At 51.3% G+C, this 15,810-nt stretch overlaps 1 protein-coding gene across 1 annotated transcript in view; it reads left to right on the top strand.

The window, feature by feature from the left end:
• Positions 1 to 14,809, top strand: part of SATL1 (spermidine/spermine N1-acetyl transferase like 1) — a 15,721-nt gene extending 912 nt beyond the window's left edge. The window contains exons 3-7 of the mRNA XM_044268957.1: positions 4,954 to 5,005; positions 5,301 to 5,381; positions 5,459 to 5,560; positions 5,665 to 5,705; positions 14,549 to 14,809. Coding sequence (XP_044124892.1) covers positions 4,954 to 5,005; positions 5,301 to 5,381; positions 5,459 to 5,560; positions 5,665 to 5,705; positions 14,549 to 14,728 — 456 coding nt within the window. The 3' untranslated portion in view covers positions 14,729 to 14,809. The remainder of the gene's footprint in view (positions 1 to 4,953; positions 5,006 to 5,300; positions 5,382 to 5,458; positions 5,561 to 5,664; positions 5,706 to 14,548) is intronic.
• The last annotated feature ends 1,001 nt before the right edge of the window (positions 14,810 to 15,810 follow it).

Here is a 15,810-nt window from a genome sequence, read left to right as displayed (position 1 = left end):
CCGACTCCCCCCCGGCGTCTACATAAACATCGGCTCGGTTGTTGTCTCACTCCCCCCCGGCGTCCCCATACACATCGGATCGGCTGTCGTCTCTCTCCCGGCGTCTCCATACACATTGGATCGGTTGTCGTCTCTCTCCCCCGACTCCCCCCCGGCGTCCACATAAACATCGGATCGGTTGTTGTCTCTCTCCCCCCACTCCCCCCCGGCGTCCCCATACACATAGGATTGGCTGTCGTCTCTCTCCCCCGACTCCCTCCCGGCGTCCCCATACACATTGGGTCGGCTGTCGTCTATCTCCCGGCGTCCCCATACACATCGGTTCAGCCAACATCTCTCCCTCTGTCTCCTTCCCGGTCCCCATATACATCGGATTGTCTGTCGTCTCTCTCCCCCGACTCCCTCCCGGCGTCCCCATACACATCGGATCGGTTGTCGTCTCTCTCTCCCCCGACTCCCCCTGGCGTCCCCATACACATCGGATCAGCTGTCGTCTCTCTCTCCCCTGACTTCCTCCTGGCGTCCCCATACACATCGGATCGGCTGTCGTCTCTTTCCCCCGACTCCCCCCGGCGTCCCCATACACATCGGATCGGCTGTCGTCTCTCTCCCCCGACTCCCTCCCGACATCCCCATACACATCGGATCGGTTGTCGTCTCTCTCCCCCGACTCCCCCCCCCGGCGTCCCCATACACATCGGATTGGCTGTCGTTTCTCTCCCCCGACTCACTCCCGGCGTCCCCATGCACATCGGATAGGCTCTCTTCTCTCTCACCCGACTCCCTCCCGATGTCCCCATACACATCAGATCGGCTGTTGTCTCTCTCCCCCAACTTTCCCCCGGCATCCCCATACACATCAGATCGGCTGTCGTCTCTTTCCCCGGACTCCCTCCCGGCATCCCCATACACATCGGATCGGCTGTCGTCTCTCTCCCCCGACTCCCTCCCGGCGTCCCCATACACATTGGATCGGCTGTCGTTTATCTCCCGGCGTCCCCATACACATCGGTTCAGCCGACATCTCTCCCTCTGTCTCCTTCCGGCGTCCCCATACACATCGGATCGGCTGTCGTCTCTCTCCCCGACTCCCTCTCGACGTCCCCATACACATCAGATCGGCTGTTGTCTCTCTCCCCCGACTCCCTCCCGGCGTCTCCATACACATCGGATTGGCTGTCGTCTCTCTCCCCGACTCCCCCCCGGCGTCCCCATACACATCGGCTCAGCTGTTGTCTCTCTCCCCGACGGCATCCCCATACACATCGGCTCAGCTGTCATCTCTCTCCCGGCGCCTCCATACACATCGGCTCAACTGTCGTCTCTCTCCCCCGATTCCCTCCCGGCGTCCCCATACATATCGGGTCGGCTGACATATCTCTCCCCTGACTCCCTCCCGGCGTCCCCATACACATTGGATCGGCTGTTATCTCTCTCCCCCGACTCTCCCCCGGTGTCCCCATACACATCGGATCGGTTGTCGTCTCTCTCCCCCGACTTCCCCCTGGCGTCCCCATACACATCGGATTGGCTGTCATCTCTCTTCCCCGACTCCCTCCCGGCGTCCCCATACACATCGGATCATCTGTTGTCTCTCTCCCCCGACTCCCTCCCGACATCCCCATACACATCGGATCGGTTGTCGTCTCTCTCCCCCGACTCCCCCCCCCCCCCCCGGCGTCCCCATACACATCGGATTGGGTGTTGTTTCTCTCCCCCGACTCACTCCCGGCGTCCCCATGCACATTGGATAGGCTCTCTTCTCTCTCCTCCGACTCCCTCCCGGTGTCCCCATACACATCAGATCGGCTGTTGTCTCTCTCCCCCAACTCCCCCCCCCGGCATCCCCATACACATCAGATCGGCTGTCGTCTCTCTCCCCCGACTCCCTCCCGGTGTCCCTATACACATCGGCTCAGCTGTCGTCTCTCTCCCCCGACTCCCTCCCAGCGTTCCAATACACATCGGCTCAGCTGTCGTGTCTCTCCCCCGACTTCCTCCCGGGATCCCCATACACATCGGATCAGCTGTCGTCTCTCTCCCCGACTCCCTCTCGACGCCCCCATACACATCAGATCGGCTGTCATCTCTCTCCTCCGACTCCCTCCCGGCGTCCCCATACACATCGGATTGGCTGTCGTCTCTCTCCCGACTCCCCCCCGGCATCCCCATACACATCGGCTCAGCTGTTGTCTCTCTCCCCCGACTCCCTCCCGTCGTCACCATACACATCGGGTCGGCTGACATATCTCTCCCCCGACTCCCTCCCGGCGTCCTCATACACATCGGCTCAGCTGTCGTCTCTCTCCCCCGACTCCCTCCCGGCATCCCCATACACATCGGATCAGCTGTCGTCTCTCTCCCCGACTCCCTCTCGACGTCCCCATACACATCAGATCGGCTGTCGTCTCTCTCCCCGACTCCCTCTCGACGTCCCCATGCACATCAGATCGGCTGTCGTCTCTCTCCCGACTTCCCCCCGGCGTCCCCATACACATCGGCTCAGCTGTTGTCTCTCTCCCCCGACTCCCTCCCGTCGTCACCATACACATCGGGTCGGCTGACATATCTCTACGCCGACTCCCTCCCGTCGTCACCATACACATCGGGTCGGCTGACATATCTCTACGCCGACTCCCTCCCGGTGTCCCCATACACATCGGGTCGGCTGACATATCTCTCCCCCGACTCCATCCCGGCGTCCCCATACACATCGGATCGGCTGTCGTCTCTCTTCCCCCGACTCCCTCCTGGCATCCCCATACACATCGGATTGGCTGTCGTCTCTCTCCCGACTCCCCCCCGGCGTCCCCATACACATCGGATTGGCTGTCGTCTCTCTCCCAGCGTCCCCATACACATCGGATTGGCTGTCATCTCTCTTCCCCGACTCCCTCCCGGCGTCCCCATACACATCGGATCGTCTGTCGTCTCTCTCCCCCGACTCCCGCCCGACATCCCCATACACATCGGATCGGTTGTCGTCTCTCTCCCACGACTCCCCCCCCCCGGCGTCCCCATACACATCGGATTGGGTGTCGTTTCTCTCCCCCGACTCACTCCCGGCGTCCCCATGCACATCGGATAGGCTCTCTTCTCTCTCCCCCGACTCCCTTCCGGTGTCCCCATACACATCAGATCGGCTGTTGTCTCTCTCCCCCAACTCCCTCCCAGTGTCCCCATACACATCGGCTCAGCTGTCATCTCTCTCCCCCCGACTCCCTCCCAGCGTCCCAATACACATCGGCTCAGCTGTCGTCTCTCTCCCCCGACTCCCTCCCGGGATCCCCATACACATCGGATCAGCTGTCGTCTCTCTCCCCGACTCCCTCTCGACGCCCCCATACACATCAGATCGGCTATCGTCTCTCTCCTCCGACTCCCTCCCGGCGTCCCCATACACATCGGATTGGCTGTCGTCTCTCTCCCGACTCCCCCCCGGCATCCCCATACACATCGGCTCAGCTGTCGTCTCTCTCCCCTGGCGTCCCCATACACATCGGCTCAGCTGTCGTCTCTCTCCCCTGGCGTCCCCATACACATCGGCTCAGCTGTTGTCTCTCTCCCCTGACTCCCTCCCGTCGTCACCATACACATCGGTCGGCTGACATATCTCTACGCCGACTCCCTCCCGTCGTCACCATACACATTGGGTCGGCTGACATATCTCTCCCCCGACTCCCTCCCGGCGTCCCCATACAAATCGGCTCAGCTGTCGTCTCTCTCCCCCGACTCCCTCCCGGCGTCCCCATACACATCGGCTCAGCTGTCGTCTCTCTCCCCGACTCCCTCTCGACGTCCCCATACACATCAGATCGGCTGTCGTCTCTCTCCCCGACTCCCTCTCGCCGTCCCCATGCACATCAGATCGGCTGTCGTCTCTCTCCCGACTCCCCCCCCCCGGCGTCCCCATACACATCGGCTCAGCTGTTGTCTCTCTCCCCCGACTCCCTCCCGTCGTCACCATACACATCGGGTCGGCTGACATATCTCTACGCTGACTCCCTCCCGTCGTCACCATACACATCGGGTCGGCTGACATATCTCTACGCCGACTCCCTCCCGGTGTCCCCATACACATCGGGTCGGCTGACATATCTCTCCCCCGACTCCATCCCGGCGTCCCCATACACATCGGATCGGCTGTCGTCTCTCTTCCCCCAACTCCCTCCTGGCATCCCCATACACATCGGATTGGCTGTCGTCTCTCTCCCGACTCCCCCCCGGCGTCCCCATACACATCGGATTGGCTGTCGTCTCTCTCCCGACTCCCCCACGGCGTCCCCATACACATCGGATTGGCTGTCGTCTCTCTCCCGACTCCCCCCCGGCGTCCCCATACACATCGGATTGGCTGTCGTCTCTCTCCCGACTCCCCCCCGGCGTCCCCATACACATCGGATTGGCTGTCGTCTCTCTCCCCGACTCCCTCCCGGCGTCCCCATACACATCAGATCGGCTGTCGTCTCTCTCCCCCCGACTCCCTCCTGGCATCCCCATACACATCGGATTGGCTGTCGTCTCTCTCCCAGCGTCCCCATACACATCGGATTGGCTGTCATCTCTCTTCCCCGACTCCCTCCCGGCGACCCCATACACATCAGATCGGCTGTCGTCTCTCTCCCCCGACTCCCTCCCGGAGTCCCCATACACATCAGATCGGCTGTCGTCTCTCTCCCCGACTCCCTCCCGGCGTCCCCATACACATCGGTTCGGCTGTCCTCTCTCAGATCGGATGAGGGTCGGGAGCTCCACTCAAGCATTCGTGTATGAGAACGCGCTGAGAACGGTTTAAGGCCAGCTTAAAGGCTAGAGGCCCACAGCGAGCGGAAGAGAGGAGATGAGAGCACTCCTCTTCTGAAATACTCTGTGCCGCTGTGACCATTCTGATGAAATTCCTAGTTGATCTGTTTTCCATTTATGTCCATGTAAGAAAATCCTCTTATTCTGCAGGAGCTCGCGGATTACGAGAACATGCCGAACGTCGTGGAATTAACAGAGAAAGGTGAGGTGACGGCCCCCGGCGCAGCTACCATTTTGTAGGTCACATTTATTAAAAATGTGTCATTTTGCCACATTGTTCCTCCAGTGTGAACAGCGCCTATTTAATCAGCCTGGCTCCATGTTTATAGGATGGCGCAAGGACCGGCGTGACTTTTGCGCCATCAGAAAAGATTCACAATACAGAACATTATAATCAGGATGGAAACAGTCGCTGGGACAGCAGGACTGAGATTGGGATGATACATTGTAACAAATCATGCTCTTTAGTCTGCTCTCTCATTTCTTTACTCTGGCAGATTTACTAGACGACGGCTTCGGGGCTCATCCCTACTACCGCTGCCTTATAGCGGAGCTGCCGGACACTGGGTGCAGTACTGGTAAGCAGAGTCTTGTGGGCGGAGTCTGACACACAAGTGGGTGGAGCACAAATCTGTGATTCATACGTCTCTTACAGGCAGCACAAAAGTAGGATTTGCCATGTATTATTTCACGTATGACCCCTGGGCTGGGAAATCTCTTCATCTGGAGGAATTCTTCGTCATGGCGCCGTATAGAGGTGAGAGCCAATTACATGTAGAACAATTCTCCTCAGTCCTATGTAAAGGGACTACTACCCCCAGCGCCGCAGACCGGTAAATATACATTTATACTTTCCAACAGGTTTAGGAATCGGATCAGCAATACTAAAGACGATAAGTCAGGTGGGTTCACTTACTTATGAACACTTCCCAGAATGCAAATCATCAAAGCATCCAGCGAGATTTCAGCTCTGAAGCTACAGAACAATGTATGTAACACCAAAAAACAAATATATCATAAATATCTCGCGTGGAGTTATTCGTATCAGCACCTATATAGCTCAAAGAGCAGCCACACAAAGAATAATTCTAATTAAATATCTTTATTAGATATCCAACATACAAGCTGGTATATCAATTAAAACACATATAGAAAGCAGTGCATACTGAGAACACAACAGTGTTACAATAATTGTATAAAAACAGAGTAGGCTCCAAACCGCTAAGGGACTAGTATCCCCCCATACACCATGAAGCAGTATCAGCTAGGTGGGGCACATATGGCAAAAAGGCATCCAGAACATATATATAGACACTCCTAACATCTAGAGGAGTGTGAGTCAGAATGCCACCCACATCCAGCGGAGACTGCAAAGGGGGAAGGGGGGGAAAAAAACACAGTTTAAAGTGCAAATGCAGAGAAATTCCTACTGACCCTGGTCTGGAACCGCCGCCCGACGATCGTTTCGCAGAATGCTTCCTCTTGGGGCAGAACAATGTATGTACACAGTGACCCTACCAGGAGAATAGTGAGTGCAGCTCTGGAGTATAATACAGGATGTAACTCAGGATCAGTACAGGACAAGTAATGCATGTACACAGTGACTGCACCAGCAGAATAGTGAGTGCAGCTCTGGAGTATAATACAGGATGTAACTCAGGATCAGTACAGGATAAGTAATGTATGTACACAGTGACTTCACCAGCAGAATAGTGAGTGCAGCTCTGGAGTATAATACAGGATGTAACTCAGGATCAGTACAGGATAAGTAATGTATGTACACAGTGACTGCACCAGCAGAATAGTGAGTGCAGCTCTGGAGTATAATACAGGATGTAACTCAGGATCAGTACAGGATAAGTAATGTATGTACACAGTGACTGCACCAGCAGAATAGTGAGTGCAGCTCTGGAGTATAATACAGGATGTAACTCAGGATCAGTACGGGACAAGTAATGTATGTACACAGTGACTGTACCAGCAGAATAGTGAGTGCAGCTCAGGAGTATAATACAGGATGGAACTCGGGATCAGTACAGGATAAGTAATGTATGTACACAGTGACTGCTCCAGCAGAATAGTGAGTGCAGCTCTGGAGTATAATACAGAATGGAACTCGGGATCAGTACAGGATAAGTAATGTATGTACACAGTGACTGCACCAGCAGAATAGTGACTGCAGCTCTGGAGTATAATACAGGATGTAACTCAGGATCAGTACAGGATAAATAATGTATGTACACAGTGACTGCACCAGCAGAATAGTGAGTGCAGCTCTGGAGTATAATACAGGATGTAACTCAGGATCAGTACAGGATAAGTAATGTATGTACACAGTGACTGCACCAGCAGAATAGTGAGTGCAGCTCTGGAGTATAATACAGGATGTAACTCAGGATCAGTACAGGATAAGTAATGTATGTTCACAGTGACTGCACCAGCAGAATAGTGAGTGCAGCTCTGGAGTATAATACAGGATGTAACCCAGGGTCAGTACAGGATAAGTAATGTATGTACACAGTGACTGCACCAGCAGAATAGTGAGTGCAGCTCTGGAGTATAATACAGGATGTAACTCAGGATCAGTACAGGATAAGTAATGTATGTACACAGTGACTGCACCAGCAGAATAGTGAGTGCAGCTCTGGAGTATAATACAGGATGTAACTCAGGATCAGTACAGGATAAGTAATGTATGTACACAGTGACTGCACCAGCAGAATAGTGAGTACAGCTCTGGAGTATAATACAGGATGTAACTCAGGATCAGTACAGGATAAGTAATGTATGTACACAGTGACTGCACCAGCAGAATAGTGAGTGCAGCTCTGGAGTATAATACAGGATGTAACTCAGGATCAGTACAGGATAAGTAATGTATGTACACAGTGACTGCACCATCAGAATAGTGAGCACAGCTCTGGAGTATAATACAGGATGTAACTCAGGATCAGTACAGGATAAGTAATGTATGTACACAGTGACTGCACCAGCAGAATAGTGAGCGCAGCTCTGGAGTATAATACAGGATGTAACTCAGGATCAGTACAGGATAAGTAATGTATGTACGCAGTGACTGCACCAGCAGAATAGTGAGTGCAGCTCTGGAGCATAATACAGGATGTAACTCAGGATCAGTACAGGATAAGTAATGTATGTACACAGTGACTGCACCAGCAGAATAGTGAGTGCAGCTCTGGAGTATAATACAGGATGTAACTCAGGATCAGTACAGGATAAGAAATGTATGTACACAGTGACTGCACCAGCAGAATAGTGAGTGCAGCTCTGGAGTATAATACAGGATGTAACTCAGGATCAGTACAGGATAAGAAATGTATGTGCACAGTGACTGCAGCAGCAGAATAGTGAGTGCAGCTCTGGAGTATAATACAGGATGTAACTCAGGATCAGTACAGGATAAGTAATGTATGTACACGGTGACTGCAGCAGCAGAATAGTGAGTGCAGCTCTGGAGTATAATACAGGATGTAACTCAGGATCAGTACAGGATAAGTAATGTATGTACACGGTGACTGCACCAGCAGAATAGTGAATGCAGCTCTGGAGAATAATACAGGATGTAACTCAGGATCAGTACAGGATAAGTAATGTATGTACACGGTGACTGCACCAGCAGAATAGTGAGTGCAGCTCTGGAGTATAATACAGGATGTAACTCAGGATCAGTACAGGATAAGTAATGTATGTACACAGTGACTGCACCAGCAGAATAGTGAGTGCAGCTCTGGAGTATAATACAGGATGTAACTCAGGATCAGTACAGGATAAGTAATGTATGTACACAGTGACTGCACCAGCAGAATAGTGAGTGCAGCTCTGAAGTATAATACAGGATGTAACTCAGGGTCAGTATAGGATAAGTAATGTATGTACACAGTGACTGCACCAGCAGAATAGTGAGTGCAGCTCTGGAGTATAATACAGGATGTAACTCAGGATCAGTACAGGATCAGTAATGTATGTACACAGTGACTGCACCGGCAGAATAGTGAGTGCAGCTCTGGAGTATAATACAGGATGTAACTCAGGATCAGTACAGGATCAGTAATGTATGTACACAGTGACTGCACCAGCAGAATAGTGAGTGCAGCTCTGGAGTATAATACAGGATGTAACTCAGGATCAGTACAGGATAAGTAATGTATGTACACAGTGACTGCACCAGCAGAATAGTGAGTGCAGGGGGCTTTGTCTGACCGGGGATGTGATTGGCAGCGGCGCAAGTTAGCTCCCGCCACCTTATTACAAAAGCCTGCTCCGTGGGCTTACCTGCGCCTTCCTGGAACTGACCACAGCGTCCCCATTTCGGCATTCATAGTCCAGTGTCCCTTTGGAGGGTCCCATGGCCGGAGGTGCCGCCAAAAAGAGCAGGGAGACGGCGGGGGGGCGAGCGTGGTGCGCAAGATGGCGCTGGCACACTCTTCACAGTGAAGAAGCCAGGCAGAGCAGAAGGTGTGTGGCGTGGAGTCTGGTGAGCTCCAGGGCACCACAGAAGATGCCAGAGCTGAAGGGGCCTTATATGGCAGAAGATTTGGAGGTGGAGGCGATTCCCACTGAGGAGAAGACTACTGCAGGAGGAGCCCAGGATGACAATATGGAGGTCGGTGCAGCAGGGGCTGAGGAGGCAGTGAGGGGTCCATATCCCCCCAGAGTGCAGAGCCGACATTAAGAGATGTCTTCAGGGCAGTAACTCAGTGTGGAGTGGCCCTGACAGAGTTACAGCAGCTTATGGGCTCCCTGAAGTAAGAGTTCTCCTTTATTCGCCATGACTTGCACAAGGTGGCGGGCCGTGTCAGTGAGGTGCCCCCTCTGACCAGGGCACCCCGCACCCATGAACAGCAGATCTCAGCATTCATTGCCAAGACTGACGGTCTAGACCAGGGATGCTCAACCTGCGGCCCTCTAGCTGTTGTAAAACTACAACTCCCACCATGCCTTGCTGTAGGCTGATAGCTGTAAGCTGTTCGGGCATGCTGGGAGTTGTAGTTTTGCAACAGCTTGAGGGCCGCAGGTTGAGCATGCCTGGTCTAGACTCTAGAGAACCTATGTCCTACTTCTAAATCTAGCTTAAATTTCGGCCCTGAGGTGCTTTCCCCACTATATGCGGTGGAACGGGTGCATCGAGTCCCAGCCAGACCGCTGCTGCCGCCGGGATCGCCTCCACGACCCGTTCTGATAAAGTTACTTCACTACAGAGACCGGGATGCCATTTTACGGGCAGCCAGAAACCGCCCTGACATCACCATTAATGGGCAAACAATTGCGCCCTTTAATGACTTTTCCTCAGAGGTCCAAAAAAAGCGGAGCCAGTTCCTGGATGTCAAGCGGCGACTTCGTTCCTTGCCCGCGTCCTATTCTATGATGCACCCGGCGCGCCTGCGGGCGGCTGCTCTGGGATCTGCTCACTTCTTCAGTACACAGAAAGATGCGGCCTCGTGGATCCACCAGCATGAACGTCAGCTGCGACAGGAGGAGAGATGATCGACGTCCGGTTATCACTGAGCGACCTGTTGGGAGGTTAACCCTCTGCTGTTCTACTGCCCACGGAGCGCGTGTATCCTTTCATGGCGGGGACAATGCCGCTCAGCAGCAGTTATATGTCCGGTTTTGTGCCTCGGCCTGTTGGATGATGTAACGCAGGTACGATTTTCTGGTTACGGTTTTTGTTGCTCTCTTTTTTTTATAGCATGTCCGTATAGATGCTCGATATCATGCCTGCTTCTAGGTACCGCACCGCCATTGTATTGCTCCCACTATGCTCCTACTACGTTACGTTATCAGCTGGGTCGCAGTTCTGATGTCTTTATGGCTAATGTATTTAATACTGGGACGCGCGGGGCCTGGGTGACCCATCAAAGCGATTTGCCGTGATTATCTGCGCCCGCATTTCCCCGCTATTGTATGTTTGCAAGAAACCCATTTTAGGAAGGAGGAAGCGCGGGCATTCCATAGGTCGAGGATGAGTCATCACACTCAGCGTTATCTGGCTATTCCCGAGGGGGTAGCGTCCTCGTCCATAAATCAATTCCCTTCCAGGTTCAGTCGTCCAGTATCGACCCCGAAGGTCGCTTTATTTGCATATGCTGTACTATCTTCATGCATACTGGTATCGCTATATACACCTTATAGCAGTGCGGCGCTAGGAGGTGCCTGGGCATTTATATATACCTGTTATTATGGTGGGAGACTTTAACTATTCACCCCTACTGGGACAGATATGGGGGGGGCACGGGCGGGTGCCGAGGGTCCTGTACCAGCCTTTGGTAGATTATTGGAGGAGGCGGCTCCATAGATTTGTGGCGTACCCGACATCCCATGTACTGTTCTCTTGCTATACCAGATCGCATGAGGCTTTACCACGCATTGATCTGGCGCTGGGATCTGAGTTGGAGAGCAGACAGGTGGTGGAGGCGAAGTACAGTATGTTCAAAATAATAGCAGTCAGACATCACTAACCTGAGCAATTATATTTCTACATGGCAAATAATTTTCTAGCAGGTGCAGTAGAGTAATAGAAATCCAACCGTCAGGACCTGCTGCTGCTGATTGTGTGCAATTCAATCACTAATTGAAAGCGGCATGTTCAAAATAATAGCAGTCTGCAGCAGTTGAAAAACAGGTGGCACTTATTGCCCTTATTTAAAGGGATTCTGTCACCTCGTTTTAGATTATAGAGATGCGGACATGCACGGCTAGATCGCCGCTAGCATGTCCGCAATATACCGGTTCTATAGGGCTGTGTCCTTTTAACTAGTTAAAAAAATTATTTTAGAGATATGTAAATGAGCCTTGTAAGGGGCTTTACTAACCTTCTTGGAGCTCAGCCACGCCCCCCGGTAAAGGAGCCCAGCACCGCCTCCGAATCTCCTCCTTTCTTCACAGTTAGATTGCCGCGAGCTCGCGCATGCGCAGTTCCTTCCCTGGGGCCGATGTCAGCACAGGGAAGGAACACTATACCGGTACTGCGCATGTGTGAGCTCACGGCAATCTAACTGCGAAGAAAGGAGGAGATTCGGAGGACGCAGGCGGTGCTGGGCTCCTTCACAGGCGGGTGTGGCTGAGCTCCAAGAAGGTTAGTACAGCCCCTTGGGCCCCTTACAAGGCTCATTTACATATCTCTAAAATCATTTGTTAAACTAAATAAAAGGACACAGCCCTATAGGACCGGTATATTGCGGACATGCTAGCGGCGATCTAGCCATGCATATCCGCATCTCTATAATCTAAAACGAGGTGACAGTGCACTTCTCTCTGAAATTCTGAAGAAAATGGGTCGTTCCAGACATTGTTCGGAAGAACAGCGCACCTTGATTAAAAAGTTGACTGGAGAGGGGAAAACATATAAAGAAGTGCAGAAAATGATCGGCTGCTCAGCTAAAATGATCGCATATGCTTTATAATAGCAACCAAAACCTGAAAGACGTGGAAGAAAGCGAGAAACTACAATTCGAATGGATAGAAGAAAAGCCAAAATGGCGAGGGCTCGGCCAACAATCAGCTCCAGGAAGATGAAAGAAGGTGTGAAGTTCCCTGTGAGTCCTGGTACAATGAGAAGACACCTATGTGAGGCCGAGCGATCTGCAAGAGGCCCCCGCAAAGTCCGGCTGCTGGAAACAAGACGTGAGCTGAAGAGCTTACAATCTGCCAAAGAGCCCATTGACCTAAAGAGACATTCTGTGGACTGATGGAAGTAAGATGGTTCTTTTTGGGTCTAGTGGCCGGAGACAGTTTGTCAGACGACCCCCAAACACTGAATCCAGCCCCAGTGCACTGTAAGGACAGTAAAGCATGGTGGACAAGCATCATGATACGGGGAGGTGTCTCAGACTACGGGGCCTATTTATCGCAGACCAGGGATCATGGATCAGTCTGAATACATCAGAATCCTGGAAGAGGTCCTGCTGCCTTATGCTGAAGAGGAAATGCCCTTGACATGGGTGTCCAACAAGACAACGACCCCAAACACAGCAGTAAACGGGCAACATCTCGGCTCCAGACCAACAAGACTGACGTTACGGAGCGGCCGGCCCGATCCCCGGATCCTAATCCAATAGGAAACTTGTGGGTGACATCAAAAATGCAGTTTCTGAGGCAAAACCAAGAAATAGAGAAGAACCGTGGAATGTGGTCCGATCCTCCGGGGCTGGAGAACCTGGTGACAGGGGCAGAAGGTGGTGACTCCGAGCGGCACAGACGTCCGGCAGGTCTCAGAGACAGCGGGTATACAACCGAGTATCAGTGACGGGATTCAGAGGAAAGGAAAGCTTCAGACAGTTTATAGAGTGAATGTCTGAGATTGTAAAGAGGACAAACACTGCTATTTTTTTTTTAACAGTCTAATATTCACAACACAAATGTGATATATTTTTCTTCATGTTTTGATTTGGAATAGAAGGTGCAGTGTTCCCAATGCATCTGTGTGGATGGGGATAGAAGCTATTAGAAGGATTTGGAGCTTTATTCTCTTTTTTAAACGCACTGCTATTATTTTGAACATATAAACATGCGGAATAGTGAGTGCAGCTCCAGAGTATAATACAGGATGTAACTCAGGATCAGTAGAGGATAAGTAATGTATGTACACAGTGACTGCACCAGCAGAATAGTGAGTGCAGCTCTGGAGTATAATACAGGATGTGACTCAGGATCAGTACAGGATAAGTAATGTATGTACACAGTGACTGCACCAGCAGAATAGTGAGTGCAGCTCTGGAGTATAATACAGGATGTAACTCAGGGTCAGTACAAGATAAGTAATGTATGTACACAGTGACTGCACCAGCAGAATAGTGAGTGCAGCTCTGGAGTATAACACAGGATGTAACTCAGGATCAGTACAGGATAAGTAATGTATGTACACAGTGACTGCACCAGCAGAATAGTGAGTGCAGCTCTGGAGTATAATACAGGATGTGACTCAGGATCAGTACAGGATAAGTAATGTATGTACACAGTGACTGCACCAGCAGAATAGTGAGTGCAGCTCTGGAGTATAATACAGGATGTAACTCAGGATCAGTGCAGGATAAGTAATGTATGTACACAGTGACTGCACCAGCAGAATAGTGAGTGCAGCTCTGGAGTATAATACAGGATGTAACTCAGGGTCAGTACAAGATAAGTAATGTATGTACACAGTGACTGCACCAGCAGAATAGTGAGTGCAGCTCTGGAGTATAATACAGGGTGTAACTCAGGATCAGTACAGGATAAGTAATGTATGTATACAGTGACTGCACCAGCAGAATAGTGAGTGCAGCTCTGGAGTATAATACAGGATGTAACTCAGGATCAGTACAGGATAAGTAATGTATGCACACAGTGACTGCACCAGCAGAATAGTGAGTGCAGCTCTGGAGTATAATACAGGATGTGACTCAGGATCAGTAATGTATGTATACAGTGACTGCACCAGCAGAATAGTGAGTGCAGCTCTGGAGTATAATACAGGATGTAACTCAGGATCAGTACAGGATAAGTAATGTATGTACACAGTGACTGTACCAGCAGAATAGTGAGTGCAGCTCTGGAGTATAATACAGGACATAACTCAGGATCAGTACAGGATAAGTAATGTATGTACACAGTGACTGCACCAGCAGAATAGGGAGTGCAGCTCTGGAGTATAATATAGGATCTGTGACTAGACTAAAGGTGGGGTTACTCTTTATAGAATTATGCAGTTTAGTGATATTCATGTCTCCTCTACCTTTGTCACCAGAAAGCCATTGAACGACGCTGCAGCTCCTTGTACTTCCTGGTCTTGTCCTGGAACACGGCCTCCATAGAATACTACAAGAGGAGGGGCGCTGCCAATCTATCGGAGGAGGACGGCTGGCATCTTTTCAGATTCTCTCAGGATGCTCTGAAGCGGATGGCAGACGGAGTCTTGCACCAGTGATGTTTGGACACTTTACAGTCAGGCAATAAAAAGCTTCACAACCAGTCGTCCATTACTACACCGTCAATGTGTGAGGGTTTACAAGCGACGCATGTCCCGGCCTCACGTGTGCTGTGTCGTCACAGATCCGAGGCGGCTTATTGGATACAGAGATCATTTTTTGTTAACACAAAACTGTAAATGTCAACTGTTATAAGAAAAGTGTTCTAATTACTATCACAATACAGAGCTCTATTGGTTTAACTTCAGAGCTCCGAACAGGGCAATATTTATAACAAGGCACGTGAGGGCACATTCCTAGGGTGTCAGGAAAGAGAGGAGGAGGGGGGGGGAGGGTGGTCACTTTACAGAGACATTAGTCATTGATCTTCACATTAAGTGTTGCTGCAGGATAATTATTTGAATGTCTGGCAGCAGTGGAGAGGGGGGCAAGGGCTTTGCAGACCAGTGATATCCACACACAGCGTGTCTGAGCAGGAGCTCTGTGCTCCAGCAGTGTGTTGCTGTTTTTTATTTATTTTTTGCTGCCACCACTAGAGGGAGCTCACTACATACAGATTATACAGCCACCACTAGAGGGAGCTCACTGCATACAGACTATACAGCCACCACTAGAGGGAGCTCACTACATACAGATGATACAGCCACCACTAGAGGGAGCTCACTACATACAGATTATACAGCCACCACTAGAGGGAGCTCACTACATACAGGTTATACAGCCACCACTAGAGGGAGCTCACTACATACAGATTATACAGCCACCACTAGAGGGAGCTCACTGCATACAGATTATACAGCCACCACTAGAGGGAGCTCACTACATACAGATTATACAGCCACCACTAGAGGGAGCTGACTACATACAGATTATACAGCCACCACTAGAGAGAGCTCACTGCATACAGATTATACAGTCACCACTAGAGGGAGCTCACTACATACAGATTATACAGTCACCACTAGGGGGAGCTCACTACATACAGATTATACAGTCACCACTAGAGGGAGCTCACTACATACAGATTATACAGTCACCACTAGGGGGAGCTCACTACATACAGATTATACAGCCACCACTA

Source organism: Bufo gargarizans, chromosome 9 (genome assembly GCF_014858855.1).
Source record: "Bufo gargarizans isolate SCDJY-AF-19 chromosome 9, ASM1485885v1, whole genome shotgun sequence".
In the NCBI taxonomy this organism is placed as follows: Eukaryota; Metazoa; Chordata; class Amphibia; order Anura; family Bufonidae; genus Bufo; species Bufo gargarizans.
This window is presented reverse-complemented; position numbering and strand designations above follow the sequence as displayed.